The sequence below is a fragment of the Neovison vison genome, chromosome 12 (assembly GCF_020171115.1).
Source record: "Neovison vison isolate M4711 chromosome 12, ASM_NN_V1, whole genome shotgun sequence".
NCBI lineage: Eukaryota > Metazoa > Chordata > Mammalia > Carnivora > Mustelidae > Neogale > Neogale vison.
The window spans coordinates 98,525,970-98,551,271 of NC_058102.1; the positions used below are offsets into that span (position 1 = coordinate 98,525,970).

The 25,302-nt window shown below is 38.9% G+C and overlaps 2 protein-coding genes across 2 annotated transcripts; one reads left to right on the forward strand and one right to left on the reverse strand.

Annotated features, from left to right (window-relative positions):
• LOC122891360 (olfactory receptor 6C75-like) lies at nt 1-939 on the forward strand. Its single transcript, XM_044226964.1, has one exon. It carries the CDS (start codon nt 1-3, stop codon nt 937-939), a length of 939 nt encoding a protein of 312 aa, XP_044082899.1.
• An 8,832-nt stretch (nt 940-9,771) lies between these two features.
• Nucleotides 9,772-10,713, reverse strand: LOC122891976 (olfactory receptor 9K2-like). The gene has a single exon (XM_044228060.1). The coding sequence runs from the start codon at nt 10,711-10,713 to the stop codon at nt 9,772-9,774; it is 942 nt and encodes a 313-aa protein (XP_044083995.1).
• Between the last annotated feature and the right edge of the window lie 14,589 nt (nt 10,714-25,302).

The following is a 25,302-nucleotide window of genomic DNA, read 5'->3' on the forward strand; positions in this document are numbered from 1 at the left end:
ATGAGAAATCACACAACAGTGACAGAGTTTATTCTTCTTGGGTTGACAGATGACCCACAGTGGCAGGTTGTACTTTTCATATTTCTTCTTGTTACCTACATGCTCAGTGTGACTGGGAACCTGATCATTATCACCCTCACCCTTACAGATCCTCACCTGAAGACTCCAATGTATTTCTTCCTTCGAAACTTCTCATTCCTAGAAATATCATTCACATCTGTCGGCATTCCCAGATTCCTTGTCACTATCGTGACGGGAAACAAAACCATTTCCTACAACGAGTGTGTGGCTCAGGTATTTTTCTTCATCTTATTGGGGGTGACAGAGTTTTACCTTCTGGCTGCCATGTCCTATGACCGCTACGTGGCCATCTGCAAACCTCTACATTACATGACCATCATGAGCAGCAGAGTGTGCTTCCTTCTTGTATTTAGCTCATGGCTTGCAGGATTCTTGGTCATCTTTCCGCCAGTAATGCTGCTGCTGAAGTTGGATTTCTGTGACTCCAATATAATCGATCATTTTATTTGTGACTCCTCTCCAATTCTACAGCTTTCTTGCACAAATACTCACTTTCTAGAACTCATGGCATTTATTTTAGCGGTGGTAACACTTATGGTCACCTTAACACTAGTTCTGCTCTCCTACACATACATCATCCGGACAGTTCTGAGAATTCCTTCCACAAGTCAAAGGAAAAAAGCCTTTTCCACTTGTTCCTCCCACATGATAGTGGTCTCCCTCTCCTATGGTAGCTGCATCTTCATGTACATTAAGCCTTCTGCAAGGGAAAGGGTGACTTTAAACAAAGGAGTAGCTGTGATCATTACCTCAGTAGCTCCTCTCTTGAATCCTTTCATATATACACTAAGAAACCAGCAGGTGAAGCAAGCCTTCAAAAACATGGTCCAGAGAATGGTCTTCTCTTCAAATAAATGAATGAAATTATGCAAAAAATTAAATATATGCATATATGTATACATGCATGTATATATACATATGTGTACATATATGCACATATATATATATACACATATATACCCTGGAAAGCAAAACTGAATGAAAAACTCTCTAGCTTTTACTATATAAATTCTTAAAACACCTCATTTCATTCTTTCAGTTAGACTTTTTTTATATATCACCAATGTCTCTTTTCCTTAGCCTAAAACAAGGTCCTATCTATTTTAACTTATACAGAAAATTGTCAGTCCTCACTTGTATAACTAAAATTAAATGTCAATAATCTTTATTGTTTCTCATATCAAAGCAAGGTAGCTTATAAGTTTATACAAAAAATGCAAATTGCTGTACTTAAGATGCTTACTTGACACCACATACAAATATAAAATTTACGTGAAATAAAAAAAAAAGTGTATCTTAACAGTATCTCTAAAATTTCTTCCTCTTGTCACCAAGAAAAGAAAATTCTTTCACTGAGGATTTCCCTATTCTGTCAATCACATTTAAAAAGGAAAACCATTGGTCTATACAGGAAAATTAAGCTATCCTGAAAAAATTATTTTATTATAATCAGATTCTTTCAATTACTGCAAAAATGGTCCTTTACCTACATGAAGAAAATGACAAACTTAGAATCTAGAATGCTATGAGATGTAGACTTCAGAGAGTATCTTGGAAATGATGACATATGCCTTTTGCCTTAGCTTTCATTTATTAGCAAATCTACATGTTGCCTTTTTCTTTCCATTGCCTCTTTCATGGCAGGTTCTACCTCCCTCACCCATATCCAAGAAAGTGACTCTTGGAGGTAACTATAAAAAATGTATCCAAGCCTGTTTCCTATAGTCAAAGGGCCCCTCAGCCGGAATGTGTCACTAAACAAAATTATTTGTCTTGGGACAATAGTTATGAGTCTAACTAGATGATGGGTAAATAGATTTGACTTTGTTTTCCTGATTTCCAACTTGGTCTGATATATACATTAATGTAAAGACCTCTACCATACATCATCTCTAAGTAGAGACTTTTCTTTTCTGATTGCTCATTGACAAGACTCATCTATTTCTTACCATTTTACATTCATGGAATAAGTTACATTTTTTCAAGCAGACTTAACACAATAAAACCATAAAGTGAATAAATTTTATTTGATTGTAAATTATTTAATGGAGCAATTTGTAAAGAAATGAAATAATACACATTTATTTTTGTAAGACTATACCAAGTACACAGAGGCACAAAAGTGAAAATCAGGAATGTGGAAAAACAACATGCAAATGTTAACTAAATGAATATATACTATATGTGTGGCATATATGATAAACAGCTATGTAGGAAGACAGAAGAGGGGATGTAAGAGGGTAAAAGAAAGTTGATCCTCTTGATTGACAGAAAGTTCTCTGAAGAAGTTGATTCTAGCATTCACATTGTCAGTAAGATATGAAAATTCCTATAAATCTTTCTGAAATGAATATTAAATGCTTTAAATTGAGATATTATTTTTTAAAAAGTATTATGAAATAATGAAGTTTTTATTACAAATATAATTTGGTGAGAAATATATCAGACATATGTTGAAGGTCGTGGTTTTAGAGTCTTTTGAAAAGTATTTGAAATAAGTCAAGCAGAGAGAGTCAATTATCCATATGGTTTCACTTATTTGTGGAGCATAACAAACAGCATGGAGGACAAGGGGAGTTAGAGAGGAGAAGGGAGTTGGGGGAAATTGGAAGGGGAGGTGAACCATGACAGACTATGGACTCTGAAAACAATCTGAGGAGTTTGAAGGGGCGGGGTGTGGGAGATTGGGGGTACCAGGTGGTGGGTATTAGAGAGGGCATGGATTGCATGGAGCACTGGGTGAGGTGCAAAAACAATGAATACTGTTATGCTGAAAATTTTTAATAAATAAATAAATAAATAAAAATTTACCACAAAAAAGAAAGAATTTGCTAATATTTAATATTCACACTAATATTTCAAAAATATTTTTCCTTTTTTTGTAGAACTAAGGAGATTATTTTTTTTCCAATTTATTTATTTTCAGAAAAACAATATTCATTATTTTTTCCACCACACCCAGTGCTCCATGCAAGCTGTGCCCTCTATAATACCCACCACCTGGTACCCCAACCTCCCACCCCCCCCGCCACTTCAAACCCCTCAGATTGTTTTTCAGAGTCCATAGTCTCTCATGGTTCATCTCCCCTTCCAATTTACCCAAAAGCACATACCCGCCCCAATGTCCATAACCCTACCCCCCTTCTCCCAACCCCCCTCCCCCCAGCAACCCACAGTTTGTTTCGTGAGATTAAGAGTCACTTATGGTTTGTCTCCCTCCCTATCCCATCTTGTTTCATGGATTCAAGCGGAGAAAGACAACTATCATATGATCTCCCTGATATGAGGGAGTGGTGATGCAACATGGGGGCTTAAGTGGGTAGGAGAAGAATCTAAGGAGATTATTTAAAAAGCTTTAAAGATATTATCTTAAGTAATTCACTGATCACATAGTTGAATGACCTATTGAATTGTTGCATTTTTAATGAGAGGAAAGTACTCTGGGTTGAGAGTAATATGCAATCAGAATAAGTCAGAACTTTATATCATCAACCATGTTACTAGAGTCCACAAATCTAATGAACCATGTTTTTAGTGATCAGATGAATGAATGAATGGGTAAATAAGGAGTTGGAAGGCTGTTGGCTCTGGCAACAGCAAAAATTCACCATTTTTAGTACCATCTCTTTCTCTTCAATTTCCTAAGGGGTGATTCTCACCGTTATATGCCTTGTTAGTTTTCATTTTCCAGAATATAGATCCACAATAGTATTTTGTCTTCTATTGTTTCACCAGCACTCTACATCTATAGTCTTTAGTATCTAAAAATAGAATGAAACCAACAATTTACTTAGACAAATTATAAAAGGAACCGTATTCCTGTAACTCTACTGTTTAATAATGGAAGAGAAAAAGAAAAAAAATCATTAAAACATCAGAAATCGGGGCACCTGGGTAGCTCAGTGGGTTAAGCCTCTACCTTCAATTCAGGTCATGATCTCAGGGTGCTGGGATCAAGCCCCACATCAGGCTCTCTGCTCGGCAGGAAGCCTGTCTCCCCCTTTCTCTCTTTCTGCCTCTCTGCCTACTTGTGAACCTTCTCTCTCTGTCAAATAAATAAATAAAATCTTAAAAATCATAAATCAGTTCTCCAATAGTTCCTAGACATAGACATAACTAGTTATACACACATACATATATACCTTTTTTTTTTTTTACTTTTTTTTTTAATAAACATATATTTTTATCCCCAGGGGTACAGGTCTGTGAATCACCAGGTTTACACACTTCACAGCACTCACCAAAGCACATACCCTCCCCAATGTCCATAACCCCACCCCCCCTTCTCCAACCCCCCCCAGCAACTCACAGTTTGTTTTGTGAGATTAAGAGTCACTTATGGTTTGTCTCCCTCCCAATCCCATCCTGTTTCCTTTATTCTTCTCCTACCCACTTAAGTCCCCATGTTGCATCACCACTTCCTCATATCAGGGAGATCATATGGTAGTTGTCTTTCTCCGCTTGACTTATTTCGCTAAGCATGATACGCTCTAGTTCCACCCATGTTGTCACAAATGGCAAGATTTCATTTCTTTTGATGGCTGCATAGTATTCCATTGTGTATATATACCACCTCTTCTTTATCCATTCATCTGTTGATGGACATCTAGGTTCTTTCCATAGTTTGGCTATTGGGGACATTGCTGCTATAAACATTCGGGTGCATGTGCCCCTTTGGATCACTACGTTTGTATCTTTAGGGTAAATACCCAGTAGTGCAATTGCTGGGTCATAGGGCAGATCTATTTTCAACATTTTGAGGAACCTCCATGCTGTTTTCCAGAGTGGTTGCACCAGCTTGCATTCCCACCAACAGTGTAGGAGGGTTCCCCTTTCTCTGCAACCTCGCCAGCATCTGTCATTTCCTGACTTGTTGATTTTAGCCATTCTGACTGGTGTGAGGTGATATCTCATTGTGGTTTTGATTTGTATTTCCCTGTACTTACCCTTCTTCTTATGATGATATGAGGTAATAAAATGTCCATGTGATGAGAAGAAGTGAGACGAATGACATAGGCATTGTGACATAATGCTAAGCTACCACTCATCTTCTTTTTATTATTATTATTATTATTATCATTATTAACAGGTAATGTATTTTTTCAGGGGTACAGGTCTGTGATTCATAAGTCTTATTAATACCCTATGCTCATTTCAACACATAACCTCCCCAATGTCCATCACCAAGTTACCGCATCCCACCACCTCCCTCCTCTCCAGCAAGCCTCAGTTTGTTTCCTTAATATTAAGAGTCTCTTATGGTTTGTCTCCCTCCCCAGTCCCCTCTTGTTTCATTTTTCTCTCCCTTACCCTCTGATCCTCTTTTGTTTCTCAGATTCCTCATATTAGTGAGATCTTTTTTTTTTATTTGTCCAATTTATTTACTTTCAGAAAAACAGTATTCATTATTTTTTCACCACACCCAGTGCTCCATCAAGCTGTGCCCTCTATAATACCCACCACCTGGTACCCCAACCTCCCACCCCCCCGCCACTTCAAACCCCTCAGATTGTTTTTCAGAGTCCATAGTCTCTCATGGTTCATCTCCCCTTCCAATTTACCCAAAAGCACATACCCTCCCCAATGTCCATAACCCTACCCCTCTTCTCCCAAACCCCTCCCCCCAGCAACCCACAGTTTGTTTCGTGAGATTAAGAGTCACTTATGGCTTGTCTCCCTCCCTATCCCATCTTGTTTCATGGATTCTTCTCCTACCCACTTAAGCCCCCATGTTGCATCACCACTTCCTCATATCAGGGAGATCATATGATAGTTGTCTTTCTCCACTTGACTTATTTCGCTAAGCATGATACGCTCTAGTTCCATCCATGTTGTCGCAAATGGCAAAATTTCATTTCTTTTGATGGCTGTATAGTATTCCATTGTGTATATATACCACATCTTCTTGATCCATTCATCTGTTGATGGACATCTAGGTTCTTTCCATAGTTTGGCTATTGGGGACATTGCTGCTATAAACATTCGGGTGCACGTGCCCCTTTGGATCACTACGTTTGTATCTTTAGGGTAAATACCCAGTAGTGCAATTGCTGGGTCATAGGGCAGTTCTATTTTCAACATTTTGAGGAACCTCCATGCTGTTTTCCAGAGTGGTTGCACCAGCTTGCATTCCCACCAACAGTGTAGGAGGGTTCCCCTTTCTCCGCATCCTCGCCAGCATCTGTCATTTCCTGACTTGTTGATTTTAGCCATTCTGACTGGTGTGAGGTGATATCTCATTGTGGTTTTGATTTGTATTTCCCTGATGCCGAGTGATATGGAGCACTTTTTCATGTGTCTGTTGGCCATCTGGATGTCTTCTTTGCAGAAATGTCTGTTCATGTCCTCTGCCCATTTCTTGATTGGATTATTTGTTCTTTGGGTGTTGAGTTTGTTAAGTTCTTTATAGATTTTGGACACTAGTCCTTTTTCTGATATGTCGTTTGCAAATATCTTCTCCCATTCTGTCAGTTGTCTTTTGGTTTTGTTAACTGTTTCCTTTGCTGTGCAAAAGCTTTTGATTTTGATGAAATCCCAAAAGTTCATTTTTGCCCTTGCTTCCCTTGCCTTTGGCGATGTTCCTAGGAAGATGTTGCTGCGGATCCCATCAAAAAAGAGAGCTATAGACCAATATCCTTGATGAACACAGATGCAAAAATTCTCACCAAAATACTAGCCAATAGGATTCAACAGTACATTAAAAGGATTATTCACCACGACCAAGTGGGATTTATCCCAGGGCTGCAAGGTTGGTTCAACATCCGCAAATCAGTCAATGTGATACAACACATCAATAAAAGAAAGAACAAGAACCATATGATACTCTCAATAGATGCTGAAAAAGCATTTGACAAAGTACAGCATCCCTTCTTGATCAAAACCCTTCAAAGTGTAGGGATAGAGGGCACATACCTCAATATCATCAAAGCCATCTATGAAAAACCCACTGCAAATATCATTCTCAATGGAGAAAAACTGAAAGCTTTTCCACTAAGGTCAGGAACACGGCAGGGATGTCCATTATCACCACTGCTATTCAACATAGTACTAGAAGTCCTAGCCACAGCAATCAGACAACAAAAGGAAATTAAAGGCATCCAAATCGGCAAAGAAGAAGTCAAATTATCACTCTTCGCAGATGATATGATACTCTATGTGGAAAATCCAAAAGACTCCACTCCAAAACTGCTAGAACTTATACAGGAATTCAGTAAAGTGTCAGGATATAAGATCAATGCACAGAAATCAGTTGCATTTCTCTACACCAACAACAAGACAGAAGAAAGAGAAATTAAGGAGTCAATCCCATTTACAATTGCACCCCAAACCATAAGATACCTAGGAATAAACCTAACCAAAGAGTCACAGAATCTATACTCAGAAAACTATAAAGTACTCATGAAAGAAATTGAGGAAGACACAAAGAAATGGAAAAATGTTCCATGCTCCTGGATTGGAAGAATAAATATTGTGATAATTGTCTTTCTTTGATTGACTTATTTTGCTTAACATAATATCTTCTAATTCCATCCATGTCGTTGCAAATGGCAAGATTTGGGGTTTTGATGGCTGCACAATATTCCAATGTGTATATAACACATCTTCTTTATCCATTCATCTGTTGATGAGTGGATCTTTCATTCCATCTAGGCTCTTTCCATAGTTTGGCTATTGCAGACATTGCTGCTATAAACATTGGGGTGCATGTGCCCCTTCGGATCACCACATTTGCATCTTTAAGGTAAATACCCGGTAGTGCAATTGCTGGGTCATAGGGTAGCTCTATTTTCAGCTTTTTGAGGAACCTCCATACTTTTTTCCAGAGTGACTGCACCAGCTTGCATTCCCACCAACAATGTAGGAGGGTTCTCTTTTCTCCACATCCTCGCCAACACCTGTCATTTTCTGACTGGTTAATTTTACCTGTTCTAACTGGTGTGAGGTGGTATCCCACTGTGGTTTTGATTTGTATTTTCCTGATGCCTAGGGATGTTGAGCACTTTTTCATGTGTCTGTTGGACATTTGGGTGTCTTCTTTGCAGAATTTTTCCCATTCATCTTCTGATGCTATGTCAGAAGGACGATCATCTACCTCTGGACCACAATCAAACACAGGTACCCAAAACCATGGAAAGTGAAACTGTGAGTAAGGAGAAAACTACTGTACACTCAATTAAACAAATGAAAAAGAATACTCATAGCTGGAGTGCAGAGGATAAAATAATAATTCATCTATTGGAAATATTGGTATGGAGCAAAAAAAATCTATTTTTTAATTCTATACCACATATCAGAATAGTACAAAAAACATTTTGTCCTATAAGAAAAATATCAAGTAGCCTTTGATAAAGGGATTTTTCTAAGTTGGTTTTGTAAGAATTAGAAGAGAGACTTATTTTTATTAATAGTAGGTTATATACCAGAGTACTTGACTCTCCGTTCCCCATTCTGCTGCCTATTTGCCCTCTCCTTTTCTAACCTTACAAGTTGTGTACACTCTAAGATTACTGGGATTTTTCAGAATTGATTAGCTATTTCAATATCTCAATAGAAGTAGGCAACTCACATTAAACATCAAATCTTTTACCACATCCTTTCACTTCTGCCTTCTGCATCTTCCCCTTAACATTATAATTTAACCTCATGGTATACAAATAAAAGATATACAATACAAGTGAACCCTTTTTCCCCCCCAGCAATCTTTTCTGTTGGGTTTTTTGTTTTTGTTTTGGTTTTAGCTTTTTTGGAGATTTGAATTGCCTACAAATTGCATTTGAAAGAACAACCTAAATTTTAAAATTATAGGTAACAACAAAACAATAAATGTCACACTCCAAATGTAACTAGCTTCATTATAATTACAACACCAATTCAACAAATATTTAGAAAACAAAAATATCACATATAACTAAAATATCAAATACAAAACAAATAAAAATTTTGTACATGTAAACAGCAATTATCAAAGAAAAAGATGATCCAGTACAAACTGGCAAATGTAATTTGAAACATCCAGTGCAATTTTTTTCCCCTCAAAATAGAACATTGGTATGAAAGACTTTCCCTTTGTAGATTTGGCTGCTCAATTTTTAGGACACTGGATATGAAATATCTCTATCTCTTTGACATGATAATAAGCCAATAGCAATCAATATTAAAAATAAATACAATCAAGATATAAACACCAATAATTCATTGAGTTAAACTCATGATGGTATACACACAAAAATCTTACACCATGATTTCTAGTCAAGAATTATGGGCCCCAATTAAGTCACTGTGAATAGATTTATAAAAAATTAAATATTATAACTCAGAAATTGTCCTTCTTTGGGTTGACACTTCCTCTATTCATAAGAGACTGCTAATTCCAACATCATCTTCCTACCAAAGAAATTTTTCTGTCCATGATCTAAAGAGGCCCAGTCTCATATAGTTGTACCTACATAGAGTAGGGAGTATAATATGTTGATAGAATGGATGTAAGTTTTACTGATGCTGAATATCTAACACTGCCCTTAAGGAGAGAGAAGGATTGCTATTACTCCTTCCATTACCCTTTCCATTTGGTCATCTGTGGGATGGTCAACTTAAGGATCCTTAAGTGACTCAAACTTGACACCATGTTAAAAGTGATTCAGGATGAAATTATCAATAAGCCCATTAATGAGGAAGTCATAAAAAATGTAATTAATGTAAAGCTTTTTTCTTCCACAGGATTTTCCCCAAAGCTTGCTTGACATCCTTGTTTCTTAGAGAATAGATCAGAGGGTTTAACATGGGTGTGACCAATATGTAAAATACTGAAGCCACTTTACGAAGTTCAGGATTGCTTGGCGGTGTGAGATACACGAAGGAAACAGTCCCATAGAGTAAACTCACCACTCCCAAATGGGAACTGCAGGTGGAGAAGGCTTTCTTTCTCCCTTCACTGGAGGGAATCTTCAAGACTGTGGTCACAATGTACATGTAAGACACTACAATAACAACTATTGTAGGCAAAATAATGAAGGCAGCCAAACTGAGAGATACCATCTTATTGACAGAGAGATTGGAACAGGAGATCTTTTCAATTTGGTAAGAATCACAGTAGAAGTGATCAATGACTCGGGAAGCACAGAAAGACACTGAGAATGTTACGCAGACTTGGAGGATGGAACTGAGCCAGCCACAGAAATAGGAGCCAGCTACCAGCTGAGTGCAAAGGCGTTTTGACATGTGGACACTGTAAAGAAGAGGATTGCAAATGGCGATGAAGCGGTCATAGGCCATGGCTGCCAGGATGAACCCTTCTGTTACAATGAAGAGGGCAAAAAAGAAACACTGGGCAGCACACCCCACAAAGGAGATAGTCTTTTTCTCAGACAGGAAGTTGACCATGTCTTTTGGGGCAATAACAGTGGAGTAGGAGAGATCAATGAAGGAGAGATTGCCTAGAAAGAAATACATTGGTGTGTTCAGCTGGGAGTCAGTCACAATGATTGCCATCATACTAATGTTCCCCAAAAGGACCATGCCATAGACCAGGAGGAAAAGGAGAAAAAGGAAAAAGTGGAGCTCTGGATGGACCCTGAAGCCTGCAAGAATGAAGTCAGTTACATCTGAGTGGTTGCCTGCTCCCTTGTCGCTCATGCCAAGAACCTGCTAAGAGGTACAAGACAAGATTAAAAATTGAACTTCCTATCTATTTCCTGATATCATAAAATATCATTTTCTCTTATGGAAGATATTGGAATTTGTGTTACCATCACCTATTTGCCAGCTAATTGTGTTAGGTATGATTTCTGGTGTCCCTTTCTAGAACCTAAATCTAAGGAATGTTGTGATTGCCCAGCAGCACATAACACATAAGTTATCTAACTCATAGTTTTCTAATGTGACTCACCAAATCCAGTGTTCTTCCCATTATAGCACATGTGACATCAATGCATAAAGCATTATTTCTTTATACCTGTTTAGCTCTTCACTTTATTTTCATGATGTTAAATATATCTGAAGGTTTTAGAGATATAGAAGTATTCATTCTCATTTTTAATTATCATTTCAAATTCATTTTATTTTTGATAATGCTTCCAATTTAAAATATAATGATCTAATTAAAGACTGATTTAAAGTTCCATGAAGTGACATTAGACCCAAATAGAGGGTAATATTTAAACAGTCTGTGAGAGTTTATGTTATCAAGAGATTCAGTTTGGTATCCAAAATAAAAACCTTGAAAAATAGAATGCATCATCACTTTCTTGAAGTAGAAAAGCTCAGCCACACTACCAGGAGGGGAAATCCATGGATTCTATATCTGCACAATCTGTCAAGAAGCCAATTTTATTTTAAACATCTGTGCAAGTGGGTGAAAGAAAAGAAACTTCAAAATATTGTACTAACTAAAAATTTTAGAAAAGTAATTATGATGTCTCCATTTAGAAAGAGATCCATACACATATTAAAACTTTCAAATGATTATTTTGAATCTGTGACACAGCAGAATAGTATGATTTATCTAATACTTTGGAAACTTTGTTTTCTGCAATACTATGACACAGCTATTTCTGTTATTCAGATTTTAACACCAGTTATGACTTAAATCACCCAACAGAGAGGACAGCCTGTGCAACTTATCAAAAGCATCAAATGATCTAAGAAGTATTCATTTTTGACTTGGCACATATGGCAGAATAGCCATATTTTGCTCTCATCGTCTTTCAGGCAATTGACTGTCTGTCTTCTTCATCCTCTGTCCTCGTTCTTTGGCTCCTACTGCTCTCAGCCCATCTTCTTCCTCATCATCACATATTAACTTTTCTAAAAATGTTAGCAACTTGGTGCACAAGAAGAGAAAACTGGCAGCAGTTCAGTGGTAGTATCCTTAGATCTCTTCTTTACTCCACTGCACCCATGGCAAACAGGAATCCACTGAAATCCTTAGATCTCTTCTTTACCCCACTGCTCCCATGGCAAACAGGAATCCACTGAAATAATCCTAATTAAATTTATTTTTGAAAAAAGCACTAAGTGCCCATGTTAACTTGTACAAGGGTGTTTACACTTAAATATTGTAAAACTAGATTTAAAGGAATAAATATTTAACAGGGGAGTTTTGGGCATCAGACATCAGATATTAAGTGGGTAATAGAAAAGGAAAAAGAGAGATTTTAGAGAAAGGTAGAAGGCCCTGTCAACACTACTGAATTCACATCATACAACTGGATAATCAAGCAGTATTTTAGCAGAAAATTTTCTTTGTTTTATTTATAGCTCCCACTGTTATTAACCAAATTACATTTATTGTATGAAACTGTATCAGCCAGTATGCAGTGACAGGAAATCATTGTTTTGAGATCATTATCATTTTTAGAGACTAATGTGTATTCATCCAATCATTAAGTCACTGAACACCATGGGCCACCTAGTGTATACCTGCCAAAATATAGGAATACACAAGTATCAGAAAGGAGGTTTTTCCCAAAGTATGAGTGCATTGCATTTTCTTCTTTGCCAACATTTTATTATGAAATAACCCGGAGGTTGTGATTTGCCCTTCAGGAAAAGGGACATGCATTTTTTGAGGTGCATACTAACTTCTTTTTATAATTTGTAAAAGTAAATGTTATCAATCAGAAAATAAGTGTCATGCATGAAGGCACACAGACATACTCATGAATGACTCATTATTTGACTGAAATAAACATAAATTTATCTCATCTCTTACCTGAATATTCCTTTCTTTACTTTTCTTGAATAATTCTCTAATGGTAGATGCAAGGACACCAAAGATATTGTGCTTAATTCTAGAAATACAAACAAGTTTATACAACTCTATGAAGGAAATGAAAAACAATGTCAAAATTGAACACTTTTTTAAAATTAATACTTCATACAAGACATAAAATCTTGTTTTGAAACACACAGTTTCATTCTGTTTTAGGCTCTGCTTGTAGATTAATAACACCACATTCTTCAATTAAGAGTATCTTTTTGGGGGCACTCAGGTGGCCCGTTGGTTAGGCTTCTGCCTTCAGCTCTGGTCATGATCTTGGTGTCCTAGCATCCGTTGCACATCAGGCTCCCTGCTCAACTAGGAGCCTGCTTCTCCCTCTCCCTGCCACTCCCCCTGCTTGTGCTCAGACTCTCTCTCTCTGTGTCAAATAAATAAATAGAATCTTAAAAAATATATGTTTTATCTCAATAGTGTTCCTGATAATCCCCTATAAATTTGTACCTTTGTAGAGATAAGAGGACGAAGTAGGTGTTCTAGTGAGCCCTCTTCCAATCCAATGAATGTTTCTTCATAAAAACTGATGTGAAAATGCAACTGAGCCTGTAGAGCAGCCCTGCACGAGCATGAGATATCTCACAGGCCTTGGATTGAGGGAAATGATGGCAATTGGGAATTTAAGCAAAGCGAAGATAAAACCACCAGTGAATAGTAGAGTCCCTGATGGCCTGGGGAATGCAGCAGAGGAGTCCTGGTGCCCTTTGTTAGCTCTACTGAAAACATTTCAAGCAATTACACCATGGATTGCATAGAAAAGGGCCCCTCAGAAAGAAGTAAGAATAAGTCAATTATAGGATAACAATAGTAGGCTCCACCTTGATCCCATGAGGACCACATAGAACAGACAAAGAGATGAATTATATTACTCTTATTACTCACCTTGAATTAACTCTAGGTCTCTTTTCACATTTTCTATTAGAAAACTTGTTTTAAGGTTGAGATAATATATTTTTTATATTTCCATACCTGTTTAATTTGCTGCCTTCAGCAGTCACATTGAATTTATCTACTGATACTTTTACCTGACATCTCATAGTCTTGCATAGTCTAGGTTCATTGTCCCTATTTCCTCATCAGATCTTACTCTCTGCTAAATGATTTCTATTTGTGTATTATACCATAAAATATATTACAGATGATGTTACCAGTGTATTCATGGTTAATATTAATAATTGAGCCTACTAATAGGTAAGTCTAGTTGAATATAAATGAAAAGTATTACCTCAAACCTTGTTATCTCCAGTGACTAAAACTGTGGTTCCAGTTTGATGGTCCAAATATCGGAATGTGCCTATTTTATTGACATGAAAGGAGCAATGAACTTGAAGGAAACAAACACATAAAACTACAGCCTTCTTAGGATACCATATACTGAATTTCAGTTATTAAAAACTTTAGAATAAAATGCACAAGATAAAACACTTAAATAAATTTTTCTTGGGGCATCTGGATGGCTCAGTGGGTTAAGCCTCTGCCTTCACCTTAGGTCATCTCAGGGTCCTGGGATTAAGCCCCGCATTGGGCTCTCTGCTCAGCCTGCTTCCCCACTCTCTCTGCCTGTCTCTCTGCCTACTTGTGATCTCTCTCTCTGTCAAATAAAAAAATAAAATCTTGAAAAAATAAAAATAAAAAATAAATTTTCTTTAGCATACACATTGCAAAAATAATGTATAGAGAACAACCATAAAACCTTGATGTCGTATAGCTCCAGGGAACTGAGATCATCAACTAGGCAATTCTGTTGATCCTGGCTATGCAGTCTTGACTTTGGGCCAGTTGAGGATGATCTTGGCTGCAATGACTAAGGCAGGTTTTCTCTCCTCTGTATGTGTCCTCTCTTGCAGTAGAAAAGTGAAAGCAGAATTGCAGCAGCACTTTTCAGTGTAACAATCCCATTGGCCAAAGTGAGTGACATGCCTGAATCAAGGCTTAGGGCCTGACTGGGAGAGCACACACTACATAGCACAGAGTGTGGGCAAAAGGAGGGGTGAAGAGTTAGGATCATTTCAACATAAGGCTATGTCCCAAAATGGAGTCCTGTTGGTCCTTTCAGAAAGTCGGGCTTTTTTGAAAGGCCTTGCCATGGGTCCCTGGTATACATTCCTCATGTTAATGGGGACAACTTCTCCAGGTTTCAATTCCTAATCTCAAACTAGTCTGCCACACTTTCCAGTGACTATCTGCTGGATATGTTGATTTTTTTTTCTCTGTTTGAAAGACCCCGCATATAGACACCCTTCCCCCAGCCATAGATTAACTAACCGCTCTTTTGCTTTTCTGTAACTGCTTGGCTGAAAAACATCCTCCCACCACCTGCCACCTTATCGCAAAAACCGGGAGAGAACAAGGACGAAAAGTCTCTAGAGTCCCGCCTGGTCGCTCGAGGAATTCCGAAGGAACTAACAGCTGTGACCTCAGATAACCCACATTATGTTTTAAAACATCCAATAGGAAACCTGTTGCTTAGCCGTTGCTCCTGTACCCCTTCTCGCCCTATAAAAAAGCTTGTAAGCCTGAAGCCCGCGCGCTCAGCTAGCTGGTGCTGCTGACCGCCCACAGGTGCGTCTGTGAAAAATAAACCCTCTTGCTTTTGCATCCAGTGGAAGTCTGGTGTCCGATTCTTGGGTGGTGAGGTCCGAGGGTCTTTCATTTGGAGATCCCACTGAGATTTTTCGGACTCCTGCCCAAGACTCTAACCGGCCCCACCGGGAGGTAAGCTGGCCAGCATATGTGTCTCTGTCTCTCTGTCTGTCTGTGTACCGTCTGTCTGTCTGTGTACTTGCGCAGTGACTGATAAGCAACTCTGGAGTTGATCCGTATTTCTGGGCAGCTTGAGGAGTTGACGAACTCGGACTTCTCCCCTGCCACCCTGGGGGACGCCCCAGGGGTCAGAAGGACCCACTTTTTTGGGGCCCCAAGTCTGTAGGCCGCGGAGGAGACTGCGGGATCCTCCCGGCCATCTGTGGGCCGCGGAGGAGACAGTGGGATCCTCCCGGCCATCCGAATCTGTACTTTCAGTCTTGAACCAAAGATGCACAGCGTGCTTTATTGTTTCTCTGGTTGTCTTTTGTGTTTTCTTTATTGTTTGTTTTATCTACCTAGATTCTGAGTTTCTCCTAATAGATGTGGGGGCTTCTTCCTCACTCAATTCCCGTGTTAATGGCTATAACTGGAGCCAACTGGGGTTGGTCTAACTCGAGACAGAGACCATAAGGAATATTCCCAAGCAGCTGCCGAAACTCTCTTTGTTTCGGGGAAGTTTCCCTGTGTTCTCTGGCCTGACTTGGACTGCTTAACCCCTCCCCCCTTGCTGGTGGGAAAGCATGGCATCTGCTCCTCTGTTGGGGCTTATGAACTCCAAAACCGGGAATCCTTTCTCTGCCTCCTGGCAGCACTTTGTTTCTTCTGTTTCCCCCTTCTCCTATTTCTGTGCACCAACGTGCGTGCAGCCTGCACGTCTACTAGCTTCTAGATCATGCACCACGGCTCCGTCCCTTTTCACGGTCAAGGAGCAAGAAGAGCACCCCCTGGACCTAACACCCCCCACTCCAGATCTTCGCACTTGTGTCTCAGGTAAACATTCAAAGTGGAGTGGATCCAGGTGAAATGTAAATCCGTACTGGAACTAAATTAAGTTTGTTGTTAAGATAAGATGTGTCTTTTGAGTTATCAGCAGTAAATGTGAAACTTAGAAGTTTACTGAAGGTCAAATAAGCTCATGTTATTTGTTAAAATTTGTTAGCAAAGAGATGACTAAACTGATGGTTAATTGTCTGTCTCAAAGTTCTAATGGGTAATTGCTGAAGTAGATTTCAAAGTCTTTGGTAACCTGAAAGTTTTAAAGTTTTGCTTGGATGACAAATGGAATTAAATTGTGGACATCTAGGTCTTAAAGGATAAAATGCTAGGTCATTAATTACTGGATGTAGGTTTGTGCTTTTGACTTCTTAACTGCAAAGAAACTAAGAGTATTTAAATCTGTTGGTAAACATGTTTTGCACTTAACTGATTCATAAATCTGTCATCTAAAGAATTCTGTTCTAACAGTTCACAATTGGTTAATACTTAGTCTTCACTAGAGATTAAGGGATTTCTAAGAGTACAAAATTCTGCTTAGTGTGACTAAGACTGATTAAAATAAAGGAAACTGTAGAAAAGTAAATGATATGTAAAAAAGATTTGTGAAGGGAAATCTTCATAAAAGGAATTTTAGATATGGTCAGGACAGACTAAAAAGAAAGAAAAACAGCCTCCAAGGTGATTTAATACTCTCCTGACCTGCCTTCACATAGATTATACTTCCAAGTATAAGGGCCATTTGGCCTTGAGAGATTAAGGAAGCAGCCCAACCTTGAGAGACTGCGAAAACACCCTGTTGCCATCCTCCATTGCCTGTAACCATAGAAATTCACTCTAATCTGTAAAGAGTGAAAGGAAAGACTGATCACCTCCCATTAGCCAGAGATACCAAAAAGGGGAGGGTATCCAACCTGTTTGAATCTAAAGAGTGCCTGACTGTGTGAATGTGTCTGTATGACTCCACTGCTTTGGCTACGGAGTCTGAGTGGGCTGCACCCTGAGTCTCGCAGGGCGTCATATGGCAGAACGATCATCTACTCCACGGAGTAGCCTGGTCCGGGGTTTATTCGGACAGGCCTTAGCTAAAACGCTCCTAAGTTCTTGTGAGGGATGCAAGCAGGACAGCAGGGGAAAGATCCCCCTCCCTTGTCTGCGACATCATTCATGATGGGAGGAAAACCCAGAAAACTCCCATCTTAAGACTGCACACTTAGAAATAAAATTAAAAAGGGAAAGACACTGGTATAAAAAAGCTGGTTTTCTTTCTGTTTAAAAGGGCAAAGTTTTCTTAGATTAATTGATCTGTTAAGAGAATATAAATGGTTTTCTCTTTGCCAGCCCAGAAAACCCAGCTTCTATGTTCTGTTTTATCAGGTGTTTAACATCCCTAATTATACTTAGGCATGTTTTTTTTAAAACTTTCTAAGGTTTTAGCAATTGTTGACAAGATTTAAACCAATGATAAACCTTGGGTTACATTTGGGAAAATGCTATAGTTATTCTAGAGATTCTATACATTTCCTAAAGTTTTAATGTTTTAAAGATCATCACTTGATATTGTAATTACGGAAATGCTATGTGTCACAGAAATAACCTGATTTCCTTGCCAGCTAAATTGTAAACTCTTGTCTCATCAGCTCTAACCATATCCATTCCGAGTTTTGTCATTTGTAATTGTTTTAATTCTCTTGTAAAATGAGTTTTATCTTAAAGGAGATTCATATAAAGGACTTTCAAGACAAATAGATATTTGATATACTTGGAAATCCTAAAACTGAAATGGGTAAGAATTTCCAAAACTAACTAAAGCTGCATTCACCAGATTTAGTAACATGGGACTAAATGAACTACAAGATTATAGTGTTATGTCTCTTAATGTTTTGTCTTGTTTTAGACATTGCTGGTTCTCTAATGTTTGCTCTTCCAGACTAGGGATACTTTTTCTTAAGTTATGTAACTCACAGAGATGTAAAAGTGCTCAAGGCATTCAACTTTTCTCTCTATCTGAACCCTCTGAAACCAATAGGTCTCAGTAAGTATTCTTTCTTCCATGGCAATCAGTCATTTGCATAAGTTCAATAAGAATCTGTTCTCTTTGTAACAGGACATCATTGGAAACACGGTTATTTTACCAAGGCTTTGACTGGGATGTCATGTTTGAAAAGTTTCAGATATGACCAGACAGCTTTAAGGAACTAAGGTTGACTTTATGAAACCTGGAGCCATAAAGCCCCTTGGGACTGTTGGCCTGATACCTTGCTTACAGAGTTCCCAGCAGCCTCACCAGGTGAGTAAAGAATGTCACTCCTTGGTAGGTGCAGTCTCAGAAGAGGAATTCGCCCAAATCGACAGGTATTGCAGGCATGCCTGATGGCAAGTACAGGGCTTGGCTTCTGGCCTGGAGAGGCTACTAGAAGTTCAACCTAGAGATTCCTTATAAGAAGTCCCAGCAAAGCAGATTCTAAAAGATCTATATGATCACACTCATTGTTCTTGCTGAGCTTATGTAAATAATAGGCCAAGTTTGTTAAAACTGGACTTGTTTCACAAATGAATTAGTCCTAATTTGGCTATCTCTAGAAATTAGGTTTATTTTAGAGAGAAAAATTATGTTTAGTAACACACCGTTAAACTTCAGAGAAGTTACACAATAGCTTCTTTAGTCGATCTTATTTTGTGGGAATATTAGCAAGACCCCACGGCACATGATTAAACAACTGGAAAATGGGATTGATTCCCCTACAATTGTATAACTTAACTAACACCTTGTTTATGGCTGGGATAATAAAATTGCCTAAAAGCCAGCCTATCACACTCCATAGGATTAACTATGGACTTGTGGAGATCATGGATGACCTCACTTTCTTTATGATTGGATCGGATGATGCATGGGAAACTCCCCTTATCTCTTGACAAGTTTTCTCCCACTTGCCAGTGATCCTCTGTAATCAGGATATTGTTAAGGCTGGACCACTCAAAGGGCTACTTAGTGGTTTCATCCCTTAGTCATATATATCCTAGAAGCTACCTCTGTTGAGGTGCAATTGTAAACAGATGCTTAGCTAAGTATAGAACAGCCCTCCTCATAAAAGGAGCATCAAAGCTCACTATAAAACAGTCCCTAACTAATCAGTTCACATCAGGTCCAAATTTGTCTTAAAATTCAAAGGACAGATACGTAAGGCAGTCCTACAGAATAGGATGGCCTTAGATGTCCTGACAGCAGCACAGGGTGACACATGTGCAATTATCAAGACAGAATGTTGTGTGTACATCCCAGACTATCACAAAAATGTCACAGGACTAATAAAAGATATAAATACCCAAATTAAGGCCCTACAAGATCCTTCTCTCTCTCTCAGTGAATGGTTAAGTTCCTGGTTTGAAGGAGGACTATGACCAACAATGAGAAATCTTTTCGGGCTTCTCATTCTTATCGCCTTATTAACCTTAATATGTTGCTTATTCAATGTTTCTCTACTTGGTGCCGAGACTCCATTGCTGCAATGACTTCACCACGGCAGATGATCCTTACCACACGCAAAGATACTTCTTCACGGTCAGCGCTGGATTCAGCTGCCTCCGCCTTTCATAACTCCCCTATACATTCCTCCACTGATCATTGTTGACCTGAGTAGGTAGGGACAGCTCTACGTCCCTATTCAGCAGGAAGAAGTTACAGAAGATGAGACTTTCCACCTTCAACCACTTTAAAGATTTAAAGGTCAAAATTGTTCAGGGGGGAATGATGAGGGAATAAGAGGCTGGCTGAGAACGGAGCAGGGGCTGGCGCCTTGCACCCCCTCACCACCCACTCCCCTTGGTAATATATGTGACATTTCACAGGCACCCCTGACTGCCCTAAAAGAAAAGCAAATGGTTATCTTGCAGAGATCACAGTCCTGCAAGGCAGGAGTCTCTCTTGGTTTACACAAGTCCTTGAGATATAGTTCCTCAAGCCCATCTGCAAGCCCTGCAGCTAGTACAACAAGAGGTCTGAAAACCCCTGACACCTGGTGGCCTGACCTATACCCTGACATCTGCAAGCTAGCAATGGGAGCTCCAGCCAATTAGGATGTAGAAAATTACTTTGACCTACAAAAGCCGCCTTCACAACCATCCCCCCCCGGGGGCGACTCAGGTTAGATCCTTGGGGAGGCTGTGGGGACTGGAGTCAGCGAAGTATGTTAAGGACACTTAGCTTCTATGTAGGACCCGGGTTTCACAGACCCAGAGAGTGGACCTACTGTAGTGGGGCATCCCACTTTTATTGTCGCTATTGGGGCTGCGAAACCACTGGTGACACAGCAATATCAGCTAATTAGACAGACCGGATCCCAAACTGACCTGGTACAGGACCAGAGCGAATGGATATAGGATTAATCCATGATAAAGAAAAAGGGGGAAATGAAAGACCCCGCATATAGACACCCTTCCCCCAGCCATAGATTAACCGCTCTTTTGCTTTTCCGTAACTGCTTGGCTGAAAAACATCCTCCCACCACCTGCCACCTTATCACAAAAACCGGGAGAGAACAAGGACGAAAAGTCTCTAGAGTCCCGCCCAGTCGTCTCAAGGAATTCGGAAGGAACTAACAGCTGTGACCTCAGATAACCCACATTATGTTTTAAAACATCCAATAGGTAACGTGATGCTGCCAGCTTTATTTTTTTCAACATTTCCTTAGCGATTCGGGGTCTCTTCTGATTCCATACAAATTTTAGGATTATTTGATTTCAAGCTTTATTACAAAGCTGTGATCACCAAGACAGCATGGTACTGGCATAAAAACAGACACATAGACCAGTGGAACAGAGTAGAGAGCCCTGATATGGATCCTCTACTCTATGGTCAATTAATCTTTGACAAAACAGGAAAAAATATACAGTGGAAAAAAGACAGTCTCTTCAAAAATGGTGCTGGGAAAACTGGACAGCTATATGTAGAAGAATGAAACTCGACCATTCTCTTACACCATACACAAAGATCAACTCAAAATGGATAAAAGACCTCAACGTGAGGCAGGAATCCATCAGAATCCTAGAGGAGAACATAGGCAGTAATCTCTTCGATATCAGCCACAGCAACTTCTTTCAAGATACGTCTCCAAAGACAAAGGAAACAAAAGCGAAAATAAACTTTTGGGACTTCATCAAAATCAAAAGCTTCTGCACAGCAAAGGAAACAGTCAAAAAAACAAAGAGGCAACCCACGGAATGGGGGAGAAGATATTTGCAAATGACAGTACAGACAAAAGGTTGATATCCAGGATCTATAATGAACTCCTCAAACTCAACCCACACGAAACAGGCAAACACATCAAAAAATGGGCAGAAGATATGAACAGACACTTCTCCAATCAAGACATACAAATGGCTATCAGACACATGAAAAAATGTTCATCCTCATTAGCCCTCAGGGAGATTCAAATTAAAACCACATTGAGATATCACCTTACACCACTTAGAATGGCCAAAATGAACAAAACAGGAAACATCATGTGTTGGAAAGGATGTGGAGAAAGGGGAACCCTCTTCCACTGTTGGTGGGAATGCAGGTTGGTGCAGCCTCTTTGGAGAACAGTGTGGAGATTCCTCAAGAAATTAAAAATAGAGCTTCCCTACGACCCTGCAATTGCACTCCTGGGTATTTACCCCAAAGACACAGATGTCGTGAAAAGAAGGGCCATCTGTACCCCAATGTTTATAGCAGCAATGGCCACGGTCGCCAAACTATGGAAAGAACCAAGATGCCCTTCAACGGATGAATGAATAAGGAAGATGTGGTCCATATACACTATGGAGTATTATGCCTCCATCAGAAAGGATGAATACCCAACTTTTGTAGCAACATGGAGGGGACTGGAAGAGATGATGCTGAGTGAAATCAGTCAAGCAGAGAGAGTCAATTATCATATGGTTTCACTTATTTGTGGAGCATAACCAATAGCATGGAGGACAAAGGGCATTAGAGAGGAGAAGGGAATTTGGGTAAATTGGAAGGGGAGGTGAACCATGAGAGACTATGGACTCTGAAAAACAATCTGAGGGGTTTGAAGTGGCGGGGGTGGGGTGGGAGGTTGGGGGTACCAGGTGATGGGTATTATAGAGGGCACGGCTTGCATGGAGCACTGGGTGTGGTGAAAAAATAATGAATACTGTTTTTCTGAAAATAAATAAATTGGGGAAAAAAAGCATCCAATAGGAAACCTGTTGCTTAGCCGTTGCTCCTGTACCCCTTCTTGCCCTATAAAAAAGCTTGTAAGCCTGAAGCCCGCGCGCTCAGCTAGCTGGTGCTGCTGACCGCCCGCAGGCGCGTCTGTGAAAAATAAACCCTCTTGCTTTTGCATCCAATGGAAGTCTGGTGTCCGATTCTTGGGTGGTGAGGTCCGAGGGTCTTTCATGTTCTTGTCTATTAGAAATCCCATTCTTTTCTTTCATGGATCACTGGGTGTGGTGCATAAACAATGAATCTTGGAGCACTGACAAAATAAAATTAAATTTAAAAAAAAGAAAAAAGAAACCCCATTCTTGATTTGCTCTGTCCCACACAGTGGCTAATAACATTCAGGTCTTGAGACTGTTGGTGGTTTGTTGGTTTGTTCTCACTTTCTTGTACTTGGAGATTCATAGTCTGCACTGCCATTGAAATTTGTTGTAAAACTCTCCCCAAGATTTGGTTTTGCTCTCTAGATATTCTGTCCGTGTTCATGTGGACATTTAGGAAGAGCAAATAATTAAAATGTCACTACTACCAACACCTTCTCATAAGCTTGGGCAGAAATCTGTTAAACATGATGTCTTCTCTGGTATGAGAAGTTATCTTTTTTTTCTTTTGAGCTGAGAAATGTTAAAAACCCCTCTCTTAGTAACTTTCAAATATACAATACAGTATTATTAACTACAGTCACCATGCTGTATATTATATCTCCAGGACCTATTTATTTTTTAACTAGAAGTCTGTAGCTTTTGAGTATCTTCACCCACTTTGCCAACTCCTTGTATCCCACCTCTAGCAACCACCAATCTCTTCTCTGTATTTTTGAACTTTTTTCTTTTTAAGATTCCACATGTAAGTGATATTATATGGTATTTATCTTTCTCTGACTTATTTCACTTAGCATAATGCCCTCAAATTCCATCCATATTGTTGCAAACGCCAAGACTTCATTTTTAATGTCAAATAATATTTCACTGTGTGTGTATATATATGTAAATATATATGTCACATTTATTTATATATATAATCACATATATATATGTATATATATATGTCACATTTTCTTTATCCATTCATCCATTGAAAAACACTTAGGTTGTTTCTATATCTTGACTATAGGAAATAATGCTGCAATGAACATGGGGATGCATATATATTTTTTCAATTAGTGTTTTTGTATTCTTCAGATAAATACTCAGAAGTGGAATTGTTGGATCATAAGATAATTCTATTTTTTTTTCCTGTTTTATCTAGGACTAGAATCATTAAACTTTATTTTTTGGTTTTTGTTTACATGACATATAATTTTTTTTCCAATTTATTTATCTATTTTTAATTTTTTGAGGAGTCTCCATACTGTTTTCCGTAGTGGCTGTACCAATTTACATTCTCACCAACAGAGCACAATGGTTCCCTTTTCTCCACAGACTTGTCAACACTTGTTTTTTCTTGTCTTTTTGATAACAGACATTCTAACAGGTATGAAGTGATATCTCATTGTGAGCTTTCCTTTTTTTAAGATTTTTTTTTTTTTAGGGTGCCTGGGTGGCTCAGTGGGTTAAAGCCTCTGCCTTTGGCTCAGATCATGATCTCAGAGTCCTGGGATTGAGCTCTGCAATGGGCTGTCTGCTCAACAGGGAACCTGCTTCTCCATCTCTCTCTCTCTCTCTGCCTTCCTGCCTCGCTGCCTACTTGTGATCTCTGTCTGTCAAATAAATAAATAAAATATTTTTTAAAAATATTTTTTTTTATTTGCCTGACAAGGAGAGATAGCACAAGCAGGAGGAGCAACAGGCAGAGGGAAAGAGAGAAGCAGGCTCTTCACTAAGCAGGGAGCCCAACAGGGGGCTCCCAAAGACCCCGGGATCATAACCTGAGCCAAAGGCAGACACTTGGGCACCTGGGTGGCTCAGTGGGTTGGGCTGCTGCCTTCAGCTCAGGTCATGATCTCGGGATCCTGGGATCGAGTCCCGCATCGGGCTCTCTGCTCGGCAGGGAGCCTGCTTCCTCCTCTCTCTCTCTGCCTGCCTCTCTGCCTACTTGTAATCTCTCTCTGTCAAATAAATAAATAAAATCTTAAAAAAAAAAAAAAACAAAAGCAGACACTTAACACTGAGTCAGCCAAGTGCCCTTATAATGGTTTTGATTTATATCTCCCTGATAAATAGTAATGTTGTGCAACTTTTAATGCACCTGTTGTCCAACTGTATTTCCATTTTTGAAAATTATGTATTCAGATCCTCTGCCCATTTTAAAATTGAATTGGCTATTTTACTACTGAATTGTATGAGGTTTTATTTTTTTACATATTTTGGGTATTAACCTCTTATCAGATAAGTGATCTGCAAATATTTTCTCCCTATCAGTAAACTGCTTTTTCATTTTGTTAATGGTTTCCTTTGCTGTGCAGAAGCTTTTTTAATTTGTTGAGTTCTACTTGTTTATTTTTGGTTTTAATGCCTTTGCTTTTAAATCCCAAAAATCAACACTGAGATCAATGTGAAGGAGCTTACTCAACGTTTTATTCTAGGAGTTTTATGGTTTCAGGTCTTGGTTCAAATTTTTCAGGTCCTATGTTCAAGTTGATTTTTGTGTATTGTGTAAAATAGTGGTACAATTTCAGTTTGTTGCATGTGGAAGTCAGTTT